The 16692-nt window shown below is 38.3% G+C and overlaps 1 protein-coding gene across 5 annotated transcripts; it reads left to right on the forward strand.

Moving 5' to 3' along the window:
* Nucleotides 1-384: 384 nt before the first annotated feature.
* Nucleotides 385-14345, forward strand: LOC145223299 (transcription factor RFX3-like). Of its 5 annotated transcripts, none has more exons than XM_080089707.1 (19): nucleotides 385-513; nucleotides 3609-3747; nucleotides 5336-5379; nucleotides 7448-7522; nucleotides 8461-8514; nucleotides 8626-8696; nucleotides 8808-8946; nucleotides 9190-9378; nucleotides 9942-10123; nucleotides 10189-10305; nucleotides 10459-10672; nucleotides 10800-10945; nucleotides 11199-11350; nucleotides 11432-11535; nucleotides 11693-11842; nucleotides 11907-12115; nucleotides 12379-12569; nucleotides 13320-13418; nucleotides 13489-14345. In XM_080089707.1, exons 2-19 carry the CDS (start codon nucleotides 3642-3644, stop codon nucleotides 13614-13616), a joined length of 2370 nt encoding a protein of 789 aa, XP_079945833.1. In that variant the 5' UTR covers nucleotides 385-513; nucleotides 3609-3641; the 3' UTR covers nucleotides 13617-14345. The 5 variants fall into 5 exon arrangements, with proteins under 5 accessions (XP_079945833.1, XP_079945830.1, XP_079945832.1 ...); XM_080089704.1 differs by lacking the exon at nucleotides 7448-7522 and adding an exon at nucleotides 8051-8173; XM_080089706.1 differs by lacking the exon at nucleotides 7448-7522 and adding an exon at nucleotides 8051-8173 and having other exon boundaries at nucleotides 9190-9348.
* The last annotated feature ends 2347 nt before the right edge of the window (nucleotides 14346-16692 follow it).

The following is a 16692-nucleotide window of genomic DNA, read 5'->3' on the forward strand; positions in this document are numbered from 1 at the left end:
CTATTCGTATATATACGAATTTATAAACTTAAATAAGTCTTTTCTGAGTCTGACTGCAATAAGTCGCAGGTCTAAGCATTACCAAACTGCCCCAACAATTCACTGCTAAAAACAATCATTTGAATTAAATTGCTTTAAACACTTCCGGTTGGATGAAATTATAAGCAAAACAAAATTTTCAGTTCGTACAAGTCGAACCATCAAATACAAACCAGTGTCCAGCTTCCTGTCAAGTTGGCATGGCGACTGCCGCCATTAGGCGTGACGTCACGGGGTTAAAGTTTAAACGTAATAGTTTTATTTCTTGCTAAACAAGCATTTTTCTTGTTCAAATCAGTTATTTAACAATAAGTTTTCAAGTTGTAACTACAAATTTTTTAACAGGGCATTTAGTAGTTTTTTACATGGTAAAAGATAATGCGCGGATGAATATCAAGCCTTTCGTCTCGTCGGGCAACAGTTGCCTCGAAACAGAAACGCCATAGCCACGGTATCCTTGGAGACTGTATCAAGGTAACGATTTTTTTCAAATTTTTTGCAGTAGTATGTTTTAAATTCTGTGCTTTGCTTTAAAACGATTTTATTTTTATAAAAGTTTTTTATTTCTTTATATTTGTGTGATTATCTTACTCTTATTGACGTAATTTAACACAGTATTGACAGTTTACTGGTCGATCAGCATCAGTCTAATTTAAAACAATAACTTGCTGACATATAAACCTAACCAAAATGTAATGAAACAGATTTAAAAACGATGTTTAGGTAATAGTTATTTTACTGTGATCGTTTCACCAAAATAGTTATAAAGTTTTGCAAATAGCTGACATTTTGACATCAAATTTTAACTGTAATGGTGCAACTGACTTATGCCCCAATAAAGTAAATTAAACATTATTATGTGTTCAGAGCAAAACGAAATACTTTATTTAACACATATTAGTTTTTACTGGGCCGCTGAATCACATTATGGGATCAGTAATTAGCACTGTGAGCAACAAAATTAGGCTTTTGAGTTACATGCAGTATTTTGGCATAGTCCCATCACCATGACTTACCCAATTAGGATTATAATTCACAACCCTGAAAATATGTATTTTTGACTAATCTGATATTTATGTTTTGTACGATTTGATGTGCTCATACCCACTTGTACAAAGACAATTTCCCGAAGTATGGTTTTTCTGAACAATTCTGTTTTTAAGCATTTGTTATATATCTAGTAGCGTGATAAATGTTTCCTGATTGCTTGGTAGGTCAAGTAGTAAAAATGTATGCCAGGATGCTTTTGCAATCCAAAAAACATGCACTAGTTTGAAGGCATCAAACCTTTTTTGACTGCAGGGTCCTGCTTAATCTGCAAATGATGAAATAGATTGTCATCCGGAAACTGCATTTATGTTTTATAAATTAATGCAAAAAATGAACCAATCTCTTTCACTTTAAACCAAAATTCCACTTTAAATATGTGTTCTAGCCCCTTAATGATAAAATAATCAGTTAAAACTTTGTGAATCATGATTTGTGGAGAAGATAGTATTTGCGGTGACAATAGGTAAAATTCACAAGATTAAATATTTGTATAGAATCTTGAAAGTGAGCTTTACCATGTTTTTCAGAAATCAGAAAAAAATTAAGGACATTTGTGCAATTATATATTGCAAAAAGTATAGTGGGATATAAGGTTACTACATTTACACATTTTCCATCATTTTCAAAGCCTGACAGTTGCACTAAATAGTTTTAAAATTTTACAATAGTAATAACAAGTTTGATTTAGTGTAATTTATTGTAAACCATACACTATGCAGCAGTTGGTCATTACTAATTTGTGGAACAAAATTACAAGCAGCAATAAGGAAACTCACTAACAAAATCAATACACATTCCAATACTGGAAGTAGAGGCTTCTTATATTTTTTGAATACAATTTAAGTTACTATTAAGGGTACATAGTCAAAAGTAATAAGTTTACTCTCCTACTTCTGGTGATATTAGGATGCTGCCTCTAAAACAGAGGGTTTTTTCACTACAAATCTTGACCCCTAAAAGTGACTCAGTACAATTTTAACTCGGCAATCATGATTACTAATGTTTAATTCTATTGCATGTGTTTTTTTTCCTTTTGTGTTTTCAGCATGATGTGTTTCATAGGTTTGGATAAAGATTTTACAAGTTGTAGATACTAGATAGTCATGTCATATATTTCATGTAACTCCACAGTCTTAGTGGGTACCATGGTATAACAACAATACATTTTCAAAAAGACATGCAGCACAAATCAAAAGTTCTGTCTGCATGGTAGTTTATGCATACATATGTACAGGCTTTGTTTGTAAACTACCTCTCTCATTTGAGTGAAAAATTTCAGAATAGGCTAAAACTTTTAAGGTTGGGTTGTTGTGACTTTAAGTTTTCTCATCAAAGCCAACACATTTATCGAACCACATAAAATTTCAAAAACTTTGTCCAAATTCGATAGAGTCTGCCCAGACTCTAACATATGCCACTACTATATGTCAATTATAATGTTTGGCATGATATTGCTGCCAGTTTAACCTTCAACAAGCATCGAGTTTTTGAATAATGTGTTAACTATGTGCAACTTTTACAAATTTTTAATCATGGCATACTTCACTTTGCAATCTCATTTAGGCCGAATGGCGATCTTTTTGACATAAAAATACATACTGTGAAAATGTTACCAAGTAAAAGGAATTTATCCATTCTCAGAAAAATGTTGATTGCATCCAATGGTCCAACAAAATTCATATGACAAAAATCAGTGTTTTATGCAATCACGTTTATAAACGGGCGTGAATTATGTAGCCTCGTATAACTGCCGAAACGTGTAAATAATAAAGCATGTTGCTTTTTTCGTGTATTTGGGTCGTTATATTCCTCATTAAACTTATGAACCGATCCGACTATAGTTTTCAAAAAACGTTATTTTCACTTAACAATAGCCATTTCGAATAAATCCTCAAAAAAGCTTGGTAGGCAAGCTCTTTACTGAAATGTTTTCGCGGGTCATTTCTTTTGTATGCAAGAGTCAGTTTTGGTCATGTGAAAAAGTAAGAATGTTGTTTTCCAATCCTTGATTCGATTACTGTGAAAGTCAACTTCCCTGCGAAAACAGGATGTACAGTGTAGGAGGATTATTCTCACGGAGGGCCTTAGCGACATTCTAAATTAGGCAAACTAGCGGACAATTATTACACGATAATTGTTTTCACAATATCATAGATGGCTATTGTTTCGATTTACGTTCGCTGAGTCGAAAAACTAAGACAGTGACACACGCTATGATCGCTGCGATAAATTAGGCTTCGGTTCCGGACGCTGCTTTACTTGGACGTTCTAGCGAAATCGCTCTAATGCCTATGAAAGCCCGCATGGGGTTTAATATCCTGTTAATGCGATTAATCAGATAACTGCTGCGCACAGAATCACTCAAGTGTGGGGATGATTTACACCAGGTGCGAAAAATATTTCGTTTTTGTTTTGTATTAAGTATGAGTGACCAGTCTGTTTTTCTTTCCTAAACATGAAATATTCACTGTTTACTGTCATTTTCTTTTGATGTTAAAGATAATGTTTTAAATGTTTAGGCTTTTATCAAGCGTCTTGGAAATCCACAAGACATGCAACAGAACGTCTCATCAGCTCAGCAGAGCGCTCAAGTGGCCAGTGCCACACACAGCCAGATCCCTGTTGCCCACTACGTCAGTGTAGTGGCTGCTAAATCAGGTTTGTACACGATAATACTCTTATTTCTAGATGACAAAAATACTTTTTATCGCTATATAATTGGTCTGATGTCGTTCAAAAAGCAATGATTTAAGTACCCTTGCAGTTGAAAACAGAACTTAGTCAAAGCAACACGATTGAAACACATTTAGATTAGAAACATATCACAATGTAAGAACCGACAACCACAAAAAAGCGTATGTACTTCTACCACGTGACGTGTGTATATAAATTATTATAAATTACAACTCAAGTTACTCATCGTCAGATCTTAACGGTGCGTCGCGGTTCAACCCCAATGTTTCCACCTCACACACGTGTGGAAAAATTCGTAGTCGACGTACGCAAAGCACAAAGAAGCGTGTTTATTTTCATAGCGCATTTTGCCGTCGATTCATGAATTTGTATGCGAGCAGCCAAGTTCCTCGTTCATTCACCTGCGTCTCGCAACCATCAAACGGATGTGGTGCGTTTTAAACGCAAAACCTAATTCTTTGAAGCCCAATCGAACCCCGCGAGTTCAACGTCTATTTAGGTGCGGCTCTTTGTCCTTTGTACGCCGAGGTAGGAAAGTAAACAAACTTGTGCATCAAAACGGTGCGAAAACGATGTTCAATTCGATAATTGGACCCACTTGCTTATATCGCTTGTGCCACAAACAGTTGGAAGTATTTCCGCCTTCAAAATCATTGCGATTCGACCCCACTCCCTTTCTCCCTTAATCAGTTTTGATTCGCTGCATTCCAATAAGCACACTGCCGGCTCTTTTTTCACCCTCTGGGATAACTCGTTTAAAACCCTGCGAATCTGACTCTTCGGCCACCTGTTCTATTTGTTAAACACTCAGTTTGCGCTCAAAACTTAAGCAATGCACATTAAGTCAGAGTACATAGGAAGTCCGAACTCCCAGGGCCAGTACAGTCCACAAAGTGAGATGTGTGCGTATGGGGGATACGGTAATGACGGATACCCATGCAGACAAGCTTATCCAAGTGGTTACCCTGGCGACGGTTATGCCAACATGAACAGTTGCGTGCAACCTATGCAATTAGCTGCAAACCAACAATCCAATTACGGAAAAGTGTATGATGGTTCCCATGACGTTTCGGGTTACCAACAGCAACAGAACAGATTCGCATCGAGTTGCTCTTACCAAAGTGGGCAAGCCACTTCATCTTACGGTTATATGTATGGTAGCAGCGAAGGTCAGTGTGTAAGCGGTCAGTCGCAAAATTCGTGGTATCGGAGCAGCTCACATCATCCACAGCAAAGCTATCCTACCCAAGGTAAAATAGGAGTGGATTAACAATACAAAAAAGGTTATACGTGTGTACGGCTTCACACTGCGAAGGTTGCACTAAACGACTTTGTTGTAAAAACACTCGTTATGGTTTCATAAATATTAGGCTGATAGGCTGCGGTTGACTGTACCAGTGGTATCTCAAATAATGTGGATTGATGAAACCCATCAATAAAACTAGTTAGATCAAGTTTTTTCATATTTTTTTTGAGTGTTGCAACATGTATGAAAATGTACCGTTACTACTTTTCGACAATACTCATATTCAATAAATTTGTTATTTTGCAGACACCAAACTGGAAGGAGTAAAGTCAATTGTCCCAGTCCAACAGGTAAGCGAATTTGTCTTTAATTTGTAATTCCGTCGGATGGCGCACGTGAGAAATGGCTGTGGTCTTAAAAAACTTGTTCGATCCACATGCAGAAAATCGCTGATCGGGATTTCTGCTCTTGTTTGCTATTTTCAATAGAAAAGAACGTAAATTTTAGTACCTGCAACTAAATCAAAATAAAAAGTCAAGTTTGTGAGAATACGTTTTTCATACACTTTGCAAAACACGATGTACTAAGAGGTCTATAACGTATTACCCTGTTGTTGCTCTTGGTCTAAAAACTTAGGTTCGTCGAAAAAGTTTCAAATGAAAATCCGCAACAGCGCGAATCAAGTAGTAAACACGCGCAATACCCGAACCGAAACAGACAAACCTTCTTTATGCGAGTTTGTTGGCAGGTGTAGCTTTGTGGTGAATGCACGAATGTTGCTCAGAATACTTTTGGCACTGGCTGAGTATAATAAGAAGTGTGATCCCGTTAGTGACAATACAATATTTGGAAACTAGTAACATATTGTAACCTACTATTTTGGGGGCAAAATTCCAAACAAACTTCGATGCGACGACAAAAGAAGTTTTTTTGGTTCGTTTTTTTTACCTTGTGGACGAAAACAAAAATGCGTAATTTTAATAGGATTGCATTTGATTAGAACTTTTAAGATTGGCCTGTAAGATCGTTCGATCTGCATTGGTTGAGAATAAACATGCGCCATAAAATCATTAGATCGCATTTTCCTCAATCGATATCTATACGATTGTCCCCAGTAAATCAAGTGTTTGTACTGGCGCTTTTCTTGACAATCGCGAATATTTGCTCGTTGCTAAGCGACCATGTACTTAATATCTACTTTCTCTTTGTGTTGCCACGCCCGTTGCGTGGTAACGTGATAGTTTTATGACGTTCGTTGGAATTTCGTTGCCCGTGTCCCACATTGAATGCAATAAATCTTTTTGTTCGCCAGCGATAACTTGAACGCTGCAGTTTAAAATTGTACGTATTACGTCGTTTTTTTTGCTTTAGATCGGATTAGTTTTTTCTTGTTGTTTTGGTATTGTTAGTCTTCATAACTTTGTTTTGTGTGAATTTGTTTAATTTAACCGGAAAAGTACGGAAAATAATCAAAAGATAAATTAAAGTATCTTGTTGGAATTATTTGCTTGCTTTTTTTATTTATCAAACTTAGGCCGGATAGTTTGGAAAGAATCCCGACTATTGCTTTTCCAGGTAACTTTAAACCCATGTTTGCGTTCGTATTGACAGAGCCGTTCGTTCGAATGGGCGAAAATCAGTAACGGCCTCGGTTGCCAAGCGACGCGACGGGCTGCCATGTCAATTGATAAAGCGCTGCTAGGCAACGCAGGGTCGTTTTATTAGCTCACTTCGTAACGGCGTTTGCCCCGCGAGTTTCATGGCTATTGTACCGACAAAGTGCGCGCGTTGAACAATGGAACGCGACAAGAGACGTTTTTGTGGAACCACTTGGCTCAGGGGGACGATTTCGTCCGCCCCGACGGGTTTTCAAACAGCCTTTTGGGTCTTGTGCAGTTTCGAGTTACCACCAGGGCAGTTCAATTGTGTTCCGTTCCGCTGGCGCACTAGCCATGCAATGGACGCGCATGATCGTTGGTTGTTTGAACAGACAGGTGCCGTGTTTGCTAGTAGAGTTTGTTTAGTTGGATCATTAAGTCCCTGAACTCGCGTGGGTTACGTGGCCGCTTGTCGGTTAACAATTCAAATGCAGCGATAGAATATGAAACTACCTTCGTTTTAGCGCCCTACTCTGTAGCCCAGTATTTTAGTTCCGTGTGGCAAAGCTGGCAAACAACATTTTACGTTATTGCGTTTTGCAGCTTGTGTCGAACATTAGGAAAAGGTTCGCTGTGAACCACAGCATAATAGTTTTAAACTTAGAGAAGTATTGACCTTTTGCCAAGTCGCTACGAGCAGATGCCTTGCAGGGCTGGATACGACTCCTCGCCTAGCGCAACTTTCCCACAGGCAATGGACCTAACTATAGGGAGTAAGCCCAAGCAGCAAAGTAGCTCACATTCGAGAACTTCTTCGCAGGGTCGCCAGTGCATCAGCGTGCCGACTCCGCGTGTTATCACCGGCACCAATCTCATCAACCTAAACTTGAAACGTGTAAGCAACCGAGTGGTTAGCGCAATAATTTGAAGACCGTGTGTTCGTGCGTTGTTTAATTTTCACACGTAGTCGAATAACCCTGTTGATTAAAAGGGTTTTTATTTTGAGTGATTTGTAGACAAGTAACAAAGCATGTTTTTAATCCGTCATTGTTGTGATTTTTGCACTACCATATACTGTAGTAGGAATCGAATTTGTTTCACAATTGGTATTGATTTTGTGTCAAGTAAAAGATGGTAGTTTTGGTTAAAATGAGTTTAGTCTTTTACGCATTTACTCAGTATAGATTATGCCCTTTTTTCCAGCGCTCAGTATAGCTTAGACCCCTTGTTCAAAAAATTGAGAACACAAATGATATATTTGGCAATCACGAGCAATATTTTTCAAGGAGCAATATAGAATCAAAAAAATCATGGGTCATTTCATATTTCTATTCCACCCCAGTGCAGCTTAACTGGAGATAAGTTTGAAACAAATGTAATTCAAAATGCCAAGCAAAAGGGGTTTGTTTTATTTTATTACCAGTCAACAGGAAGCAGAAAGGTTTTGATTAGATGTGAGGTTAGAAGACCAGAAGAAAAGAACCACAAACCAGAAAAGTTGATTGTAAAGGAAGAAGTAAATCAGGAAAAAGCTTCTTTTTCCAGGGTAACAAAATTTATTTCAATTATTAACATCAAGTTTTTAAGTCAGGTCACAAACAAATTTTATTAGACTTCTACATGCAACAAACTAGAACTAGTTGTAGTACCAGCAGTGGTAGTGAAGCTGACCATATTTAGGTGGTATCAATTTATAGTTTATTTACCATTTAACACATTTCAGGTAATTATACTGACAATGAAACAAATGGTACAAATGATTGATCATTGTGTATTACAACACTGCCCTGCTTTTTTTAACTTACAGGTAAAAATGTTTGTATTTTTTTGTAGATCACAACTCCTCAACAAAGAACACAACCAATTCATGTGGCTGGCACTCAGCAGGTAAACAAACTATTTTAGGTTTTTTTAGTTTAATTTACACATCAGTCATGTTGTCCAATGCCTTAATACATGAATTGAGTTTGTATTAATCATAACATTTAATTTGTTTAGTCCATGTACCAAACAAATCAGTTGCAGTATGTTGACTCGACTGGAGATCATGGTTACACCAATGGATCAACGTAAGTAAAGTGTTGCATTGTGGCTAAACTTGTTTTTAGATCAGACCTTTGAACATTGTACCTAAACATTGGGCCTTTAAAAATCTAATTTAATAAACATTTTTTGCGCAGGTCAAACTCTTTTCAATACAATGACACAAACCAACTGTTTACAAGCACCCAGCAACAAAGCAATAATTCTGGAATCTTCTTTGACTCAACTTCAGGCAATCATGCATCACAGAATTCTGGATCAACACAACAGCAGTTGGTATGTGTACATTTCGATTGGCTGTAATCCAAGTTTACGTTAGCTGCATTCTATGCTAAAAACGCAAGCCAACAAAAAAAGTTTTGAAAAGACCTCTTTAAATACAAATTAATCATTTAAAAAGTGCTTTAACAAAACCATCCCAAAAGTTTTGGTTTTTGCGTTGTTGTTTGTTTCTGTATCGTTTGTTAATATCAACGTCCCTATAACAATACATTTGTATCAATTAATAATTTTTCGCAGAATACAATGAGCATGTCCGGTCTGAGCGGTCAACAGGGTGTTGGGCAGATAATCTCGTCGCCAGGTGGCAGCACGTATCTCATCCAGAACTCCAGCAGTGAGAGTGGTGGGATCGTGGCAATGCCGCTCTCCCACTCCACTCGAGCCTCCCCCGCCACCGTAAGTCACTTCCGGCGGGAGCCGAAAACAGTAAGCGAACCAAATTTGCCGGTAATGATTGCATGCCAAGCCTTCTCCACCCGATGCATGTCTCTCATTCGTAGGGCAGACTTTTTCACAATGGCTACTAGGAGACCTAAGAGCCTAAGGTTTAGCTTATGTCACGGTCTTAAACAGGGATTTGCCGTTTTCTTCTAAATGTAAATACATTATGCGAGCGCAAACACAAAAATAGTGCAAGGTCATCATGACCAACAGACTTTGATCATGACAACCTTGTTTGAATTACACCAAAAATGTTGGTCTCGCACAATATCGCTTAGCTTTAGAATTTAGATCCTTTTTGCAAAACATTCATTTTCGTGCATGCGAAACCAAGAACACATTCTTCATTTTCTTTATGCAAGAACAATAATTTGGGTCGTAATTTACGCTTACAAAAATAGTATTGTATTAAAATTTGATAATTAAAGTGCATTTTAGAAAAAAAATCCTTCTGATTTGACCTTGTATTTAACATCTTGAACGATGCTACTTGGACTCAATAATAACAACTGCTAAAGTGCATTCAATAATATGCGCACTGTGCTTAGGTTCATTGGCTAATGGAACATTTTGAGAACGCCGAGGGAGTTTCTTTGCCTCGTGCCCTTATGTACAACCACTACATTCTGCACTGCAACGAACAAACTTTAGACCCTGTGAACGCAGCATCTTTTGGTAAACTCGTGCGATCTGTGTTTCTCGGCCTTCGAACAAGACGTCTTGGTACCAGGTAAACAATGAAAAATGCATTGATTTTTTTACGTTTCTTTACAATGTTAATTTTTTTTTATTCAGAGGGAACTCTAAGTATCATTACTACGGTATAAGAATCAAGGCCAACTCGCCACTAAATAGACTTCAAGATGAAATAAACTGCATCGCAATGAGACAACAGTCTTCATTGCACAGAAGGTAACAGGCTAATTTCCTATTTGCCAACAAAACATGGCCACTACCTAACTACGCCATTTTCCATTTATGGAGCTAAACCTTTGGCAACGATAAGTCAATAAAGACTAGGGAACCTATTTTTATTATTCCTTCTTAACTGAAAATGTTTTTTAGCCGAAACAAGATGATGTCAATTACTCCACACGACGACAAGAGTGAAGTCCAGCAAGCAACGTCACAAATCCAGCAATCGACTCCGAGTGAGCAGGTCCAGCAACAAGCACAGCAGCATCAGCAGTACCTGGGTGACGCTACTCAAGCTTTACCCGATCTTGACCCGATCCAGTTCACCGCCGAAGACCCTCCTCTACCTGATGACGTCACACAGGTAGTGCTGCTAGGCAACCAAAAGATTTTGCATTGTGCACCTTCAGAAACGAATTGGATTACATCACATAACAAATAACATCATTTTGAAGTGGTTTTTAATAGTTATGCATAATGTTTGTTTTAAGGATGATCTGATGATTTTGGAAGACTTGTACAGAGATCATTGCTCCAACGTACTTGACGTAATTGTGAGTCTGCAGTTTACGATGATTGAGAATTTGTGGCAGTCGTTTTGGAGGGCTGACTACAATTCTGACGAACCCAGCATGACGTAAGCGTTGAATTATTTTTATAAAATCAATACACAAATGTATTAAAAAGTACAGTTACATTAAGAACATCACTTGTTGGCTAATGTTGCTGGTACTAAATTACAAATAAAATTTAAAATATGCTTTGGCAAATAAACAGAATCAGATAATTGAAGAAAACCATTATGTAAAGGTTTAAAGTGGTGCCTACGATCATTTATTTATCCATTGTTTTGTGATTTTTCATTCAACATTACGAAATTGATTTCACAGAAGAGAGGAATTTGAGATGAAACTTCCTCGGCACAAACTACTTGCTTTGTGCTCGTGGGCTCCCGTGCAGCGCTGGGTGAAGGACAGTGATCACATGATGTATCAAAGTCTCGTAGAAGTTCTAATCCCAGACGTGCTTCGACCCATACCGAGTAAGTAATTAAAATTTCCGCTCAATAAAAGTATGCCTTTATATATGCAAGTGTGCTTTATATAATATTTAATTTTTGCAGGTGCTTTGACGCAGGCCATACGCAATTTTGCCAAAGGTTTGGAAACCAATTTGAAACGATCGCTTGAAAAGGGAGATATTCCAATGGACTTGATTAGAATCAAGGTGACTCATAGTTTAAGTTATTATTTAATCAAGCCCAATACAACCATATTATAAGGATGCTGTAACGAACAATTGAGTTAGTCAAGTTCCCAAATGTATTTGAATGTTGTATTGATTTACTTTTTCCAAGGAAATAACCTTACTATATTATCTTTAGGTATCTGCGGTATCGGCTTTCTCCCAGACCTTGCGTCGATACACGTCATTAAACCATCTCGCACAAGCAGCAAGAGCTGTGTTAAACAATGTGTCACAAATCAACCAAATGCTGGCTGATCTTAATCGTGTCGACTTTGCCAATGTGCAGGTAAAACACATTCAATTCAATCCCTATGATAAAGGGTGGAGTGTTTACATCAATTTTCGTACAGGAGCAAGCATCTTGGGTATGTCAGTGCGACGACAACCTTGTTCGTGAACTAGAAACCGATTTCAAGTCGGTCCTGTCAGAACAACGAACTTTAGAGCAGTGGGCAGATTGGCTGGAGAACGTGGTGGGCAAGATACTGCAACCGCATGAAGGTTCAGCCACGTTTGCTCGAGCAGCTCGCCAATTTCTACTGAAGTGGTGTTTTTACAGGTAACTAAATGGCCGACATTTCTACCTAAACAAAAAAATGTTGCTAAATTTTAGTTTATGTTGGCATGGAGCCTTTGTCATACCTTTTTCAGTGGTTATACTAACACGCATAACAGTAGAAACCTTAAACTGGTCAAAATAAGTTTTGAGCTACCCACAATAAAATGACATATGTTTTTAACAGTAAAATACCATGTGAGCTAAACTATACTATGGGGTGACAAAAAAAACAAATTAAATAAAACAAAAATCTTGGTTTCCAGTTCGATGGTGATTCGCGATTTGACCTTGCGTTCTGCAGCGAGCTTCGGCAGTTTTCATCTCATCCGCTTGTTGTACGATGAGTACATGTTTTACTTGGTCGAACACAGGGTGGCACAAGCGACTGGTGAAACTGCCATCGCGGTCATGGGAGATTTTGCAAACATCAGTGCCAGTCATATCGGTCTCGACGGTAAGACGAATATAATGTTTTATGGTAAATAAACTTTATGACAACACTGGCAAAAAAACTTTCGTTCCAAGCCATTGTAAAAAGTTTTGGTGTCGGCTTGAGCTTTTTGGGTGTATGAAGTTAATATCTTTCATTTTAATATCACCTATTTTAAACGTCATGCATTAGCTAATAGTTGTGTCTAGAAAACACGAGCCATGTTGTCAAGGTGTTTTGTTCAGCTACGTACTAAAAAGTAAAAATAAGTATTTTCTTCGCAAACGAACTGTATCAAATTTGTACTCAATTGAAATTGGTGTTTTGCACATTCAACTGCCTTGTGGTTTCATCTGCTCTGCTGACTCACGAAAAACATCATTACTTAGATCTTTATCTTATCAATCGTGTTCAGTTGTTTGGTGCCAAACTAAGAATTTGCCACCTAACGACATTTTGATAGTTTTATCTAGCACTTTATCCTAATGGCTTTGACACCTCGAAGGTTTTTCGTTTTCATTAGCATTGAAACATGTTGCCGTTGCACAACCATTTAGAATATCTAAATCATGTCTTTAGGATTAAGGTTCTTGTTTTTATGTGGCTCCAAACAAAAGGCACACAATGTGTTAAATTAACTACGTGATAATTCTTAAAGTCGCGGATTGTAAATTTTGCAGAAAGTAAACTTTGTGAAACATTAGATGTCTCAACAAGCAAACGTAAAACTGTAACCTTAAGTCCACATTTACAATTTTTGGTTTGTCACCACAGTGTCGCCGTCGTCTGTATCCAGTTCTGACATATCGACCAACCCATCTCCCACCTTCATTGCATCGGCTCCTATATCACAAGGCAGCATCGTGAAAACAGGTGCGTAGCGTCAACCGCCATCCTTGCTTTTTGGTTCAAAATTGTATCACATTTTTTATTGGTTTTACAGAGAAGGGTGTAAAGCGGACGGCCGACATGGCTCTGCTTGATGTTAAACCGGACGCCGCCGCCCAAATCAACGGCAAAGTCGCCATGGTGAGCGAAGTTCTGATCGAGCACAAAACCTCAGACGTGTGATCTCTGCGGCCCTGTCACGTGTGTACTGACGTCACGCGATTTTCTATCCCATCCGCTGAGATTATCCCCATGCCCGCCGCACGCCGTAATCTTCAAATCAGCAAAGTCACATTCGCGATCACCTCTGCCCTCTGTCGTCGCCGCTTCTGCTGCTGCTGCTAGCTGTTCGACCTCGAGTGCTCACAACACTCATTTAACTTCATGCGATGGATCGATGCAATAATCTCCTGCAGTTGCCCGTCTCTCTTGCTTTGCAAGTCCCCACACTGCCCCCTTGAGGTAGAAACCTGTACATTTTTCTACGTCTTCCGTTTGTGTTGCGCGTTAGTTCAGATGTACTCTTGTTGATTTTTTGGTTTGTTTTTATTCAATAATCTTAGAGCGTACCTGTCCTCTGTGTCGCTTAGTTGAATTGTACATACTTAGACTCAGGCTTAAGGCACAGATCGGGTTTACGTTAATAGTAACCTTCAGTGACCACAACATACCCAGAAATTTTCGATTTTTTCATGATGTGTATCTATTGACTTGATTTTACAAGAACCTTACACTTTGTGCGTCGATCTTTCTCTATTACCAGCTTCTCACTGTTCCACGCATGTCGCACATGTAAAGCGTCGATCTTCCTCGTCTGTGTATCAAGCACCTAGAATTATTCAAAACCTGTGCCTTTCCTGTTTGATCGTCGTTGTTCTTTTGGTTGAAAATAAACGAACCCACCAAAGTCGACTTGGGCTCTGAGAGCCGTATAATCGGTTTATTCCGTCGCTTCCTGAGTGTTGTGCTGTAGCCCCGGGCCGTTGATAGGCGAAAGGCACTTTTAATTTATTGTGAACGATTTGACACGGAGATATGCTAGAAAGTGCAGTTAATGTAAAGCATTGCTCACAGACTTATTTGACAAGTACTTGAGAATATTGAAAGGTAGATGACAGTTATACTGAATATATTTTATGGTCTCACCGTGTAGTTGACCATGTTTGTCGGACAAAACACTTTCTCGATCAGATTGTCGCCTGATTTTAAATCGTTTTACAAAATTGCGGTTTATTAAAATGGGAAAAATCTTTCAGACTTATTTTACTTTTGTAAAACATTGCCAAAAATTGTAGCATTGACTTGTAAGCAAAAAGTAAGCAAATGTATAGTGCAAAGGAGGCAACCACCTAAACTTTGAGGTTAAAAATGTTTGACCAAAAACATTTGTTAAGTTCTGTGGAAAATAGTAGCCTAAGCGCTAGAAAACTTGTAAATTAAGACTGGTGCCGATTTAAACCTGTGATCTAAAGGTTAACAGCTCAACCGCAATACCCAATTTAGTAATTTTGCGTGCTTGGGCTTTAAGCAAAATATACAAAGGCGAGTTCTTCTCTGGTCCAAATCATTCCGGAATTTCGCCTAAAGCATTATTAAGTAGCAGAAGCGTTAGTAGCAGCCAGATCGATGTCTTTTGTGGCAATTAGTCAGATTAGATGGCGTTTTTTAATAGCCAGGTGTAAACCGTTCAATCAACGTGTATCAACATTACTGTAATGCTACTAGTTAATTTCTGATCTTTGCAACAGTCACCCGGAATTAAAATCTAATTGCTTGTACTGGTTGGAAAGTTACCAATTGGTGTCGCTCTTGTATCTGTTTTGGTTTGGATAGCGTTTTAACTTATGATGACTTGTATGTTTACTGTCTGTCGCTGGCAGTGTTAACGACAATTTCAAAAGCAAGTTTAAAAGAGTTCCCAACTTGGTCGTGACAAATTTGAAAATTGTTGATACTTGGCCTCTTTGCAGTAATTAACATTCCTTTCTACGTGTTGGATTTTAAATCAGTCTGTCTACGATGTACGCGTTGAACCACATTCACAATACCTTAGCGGTTTCTAAGAATATTGTCGTGCTTTCAAGCAGGATGTCGGTCACGCAGTGGGTCAAACAAGAAAAAATTTATCAGTTGCCGTTTATTTGTTCGTTCTTTGGCCAGCGAAGCGCACAGAAGAACAAATATTGGCTTATCGGAGAGTTGACGCTGTCTTATATCAGGTGTAGTTACCAAAGTGCTGTAGGAAAGAGAATGAAAGTGGTCCATTCACAATACTGTGGTCGAAACACTAGCAGGTTCGCTTTGCTGTTTGTCGACTGTAATTAAAAAAGCTGCAGGTAGACTTACCGAAAGTTGTAAGACCTGACAATACAGCATTGCCGGATTTTTGAAAGTCATATGGTCTGTTGCCCAACAATGGAATGTGGGAAGGTGTAGCTTAGTCGATAGGTGTAGGGCACAGGCATGTATCCAATGCGAAAGATTATGCAGTTTAACTTTTTAAGCTACACTCTGAAAATGGTTCTTTTGAGACGTGGTTATAATGATTAGGAAATTCAGTCGACTATTCAGTCTGGAGTGTTACTTTTATTAGACCGAGCTATAGCGTTTGTTTAATTTCCCGTATTAGTGTAATGTTACCTTCTCTTTCTATATTATTTGCCTTCCCTAAGGTACAAAAAGGTTTTGTGTAGGTTATAGAAACAGAGCAAAGCCAAGTGTATCGAAATGTACAATAAGTGGAAGTGCTGTAAAAGTATTTGAAGAGCGATCAATAAACTTGTAAAACCGTGGTGCGTACAGTTCAAGTTTACTTGCATAAATCATGAGTTTGTTTGTGAATTTTGCCCTGCCACTCCAACTCGCCTATAATTAATCGTTGCGCATTTACATTGATTTCGAACGCAATGAGTTTTAATATATTTGTAGCGCGATATTGATTTTTCGTTCCGTGTTGTTCAACGTTGAAGAGTGTACGCGAAGTAAACGCTGTAATGGGACGCGACAATGGCGACTGTAGTCACTTACCATCAAGCTTTAATCGATTCGACAAGTTGTAGGTTTGTAGGGCACCTTTATCAACAACTGTCAGTTACAAATAGCTCATTTGATACAAAGGAACCAAAGAGGTTTATTGTGAGTAGGTGACACGTGAAAAAAGCTTTGCTGTTTGACCCGCGGGGCGCATATAGAAGGCATTGGAACGTTAGATCATGAATGGTCGCACTTCTACGCCTTTTGTGTGGTTTGTTTTGTGTTT

The sequence above is a fragment of the Phallusia mammillata genome, chromosome 4 (genome assembly GCF_965637545.1).
Source record: "Phallusia mammillata chromosome 4, kaPhaMamm4.hap1.1, whole genome shotgun sequence".
Taxonomy (NCBI): domain Eukaryota; kingdom Metazoa; phylum Chordata; class Ascidiacea; order Phlebobranchia; family Ascidiidae; genus Phallusia; species Phallusia mammillata.

Excerpts from the sequence above, each read along its gene's own strand:
- LOC145223299 (XM_080089704.1), top strand. The coding sequence starts at position 3,642 with ATGCAACAGAACGTCTCATCAGCTCAGCAGAGCGCTCAAGTGGCCAGT. Across the intron at positions 10,124-10,188 it reads ACAAGACGTCTTGGTACCAG|AGGGAACTCTAAGTATCATT; the intron begins GTAAACAATGAA and ends TTTTTTATTCAG. Across the intron at positions 13,419-13,488 it reads AGGCAGCATCGTGAAAACAG|AGAAGGGTGTAAAGCGGACG; the intron begins GTGCGTAGCGTC and ends TTGGTTTTACAG.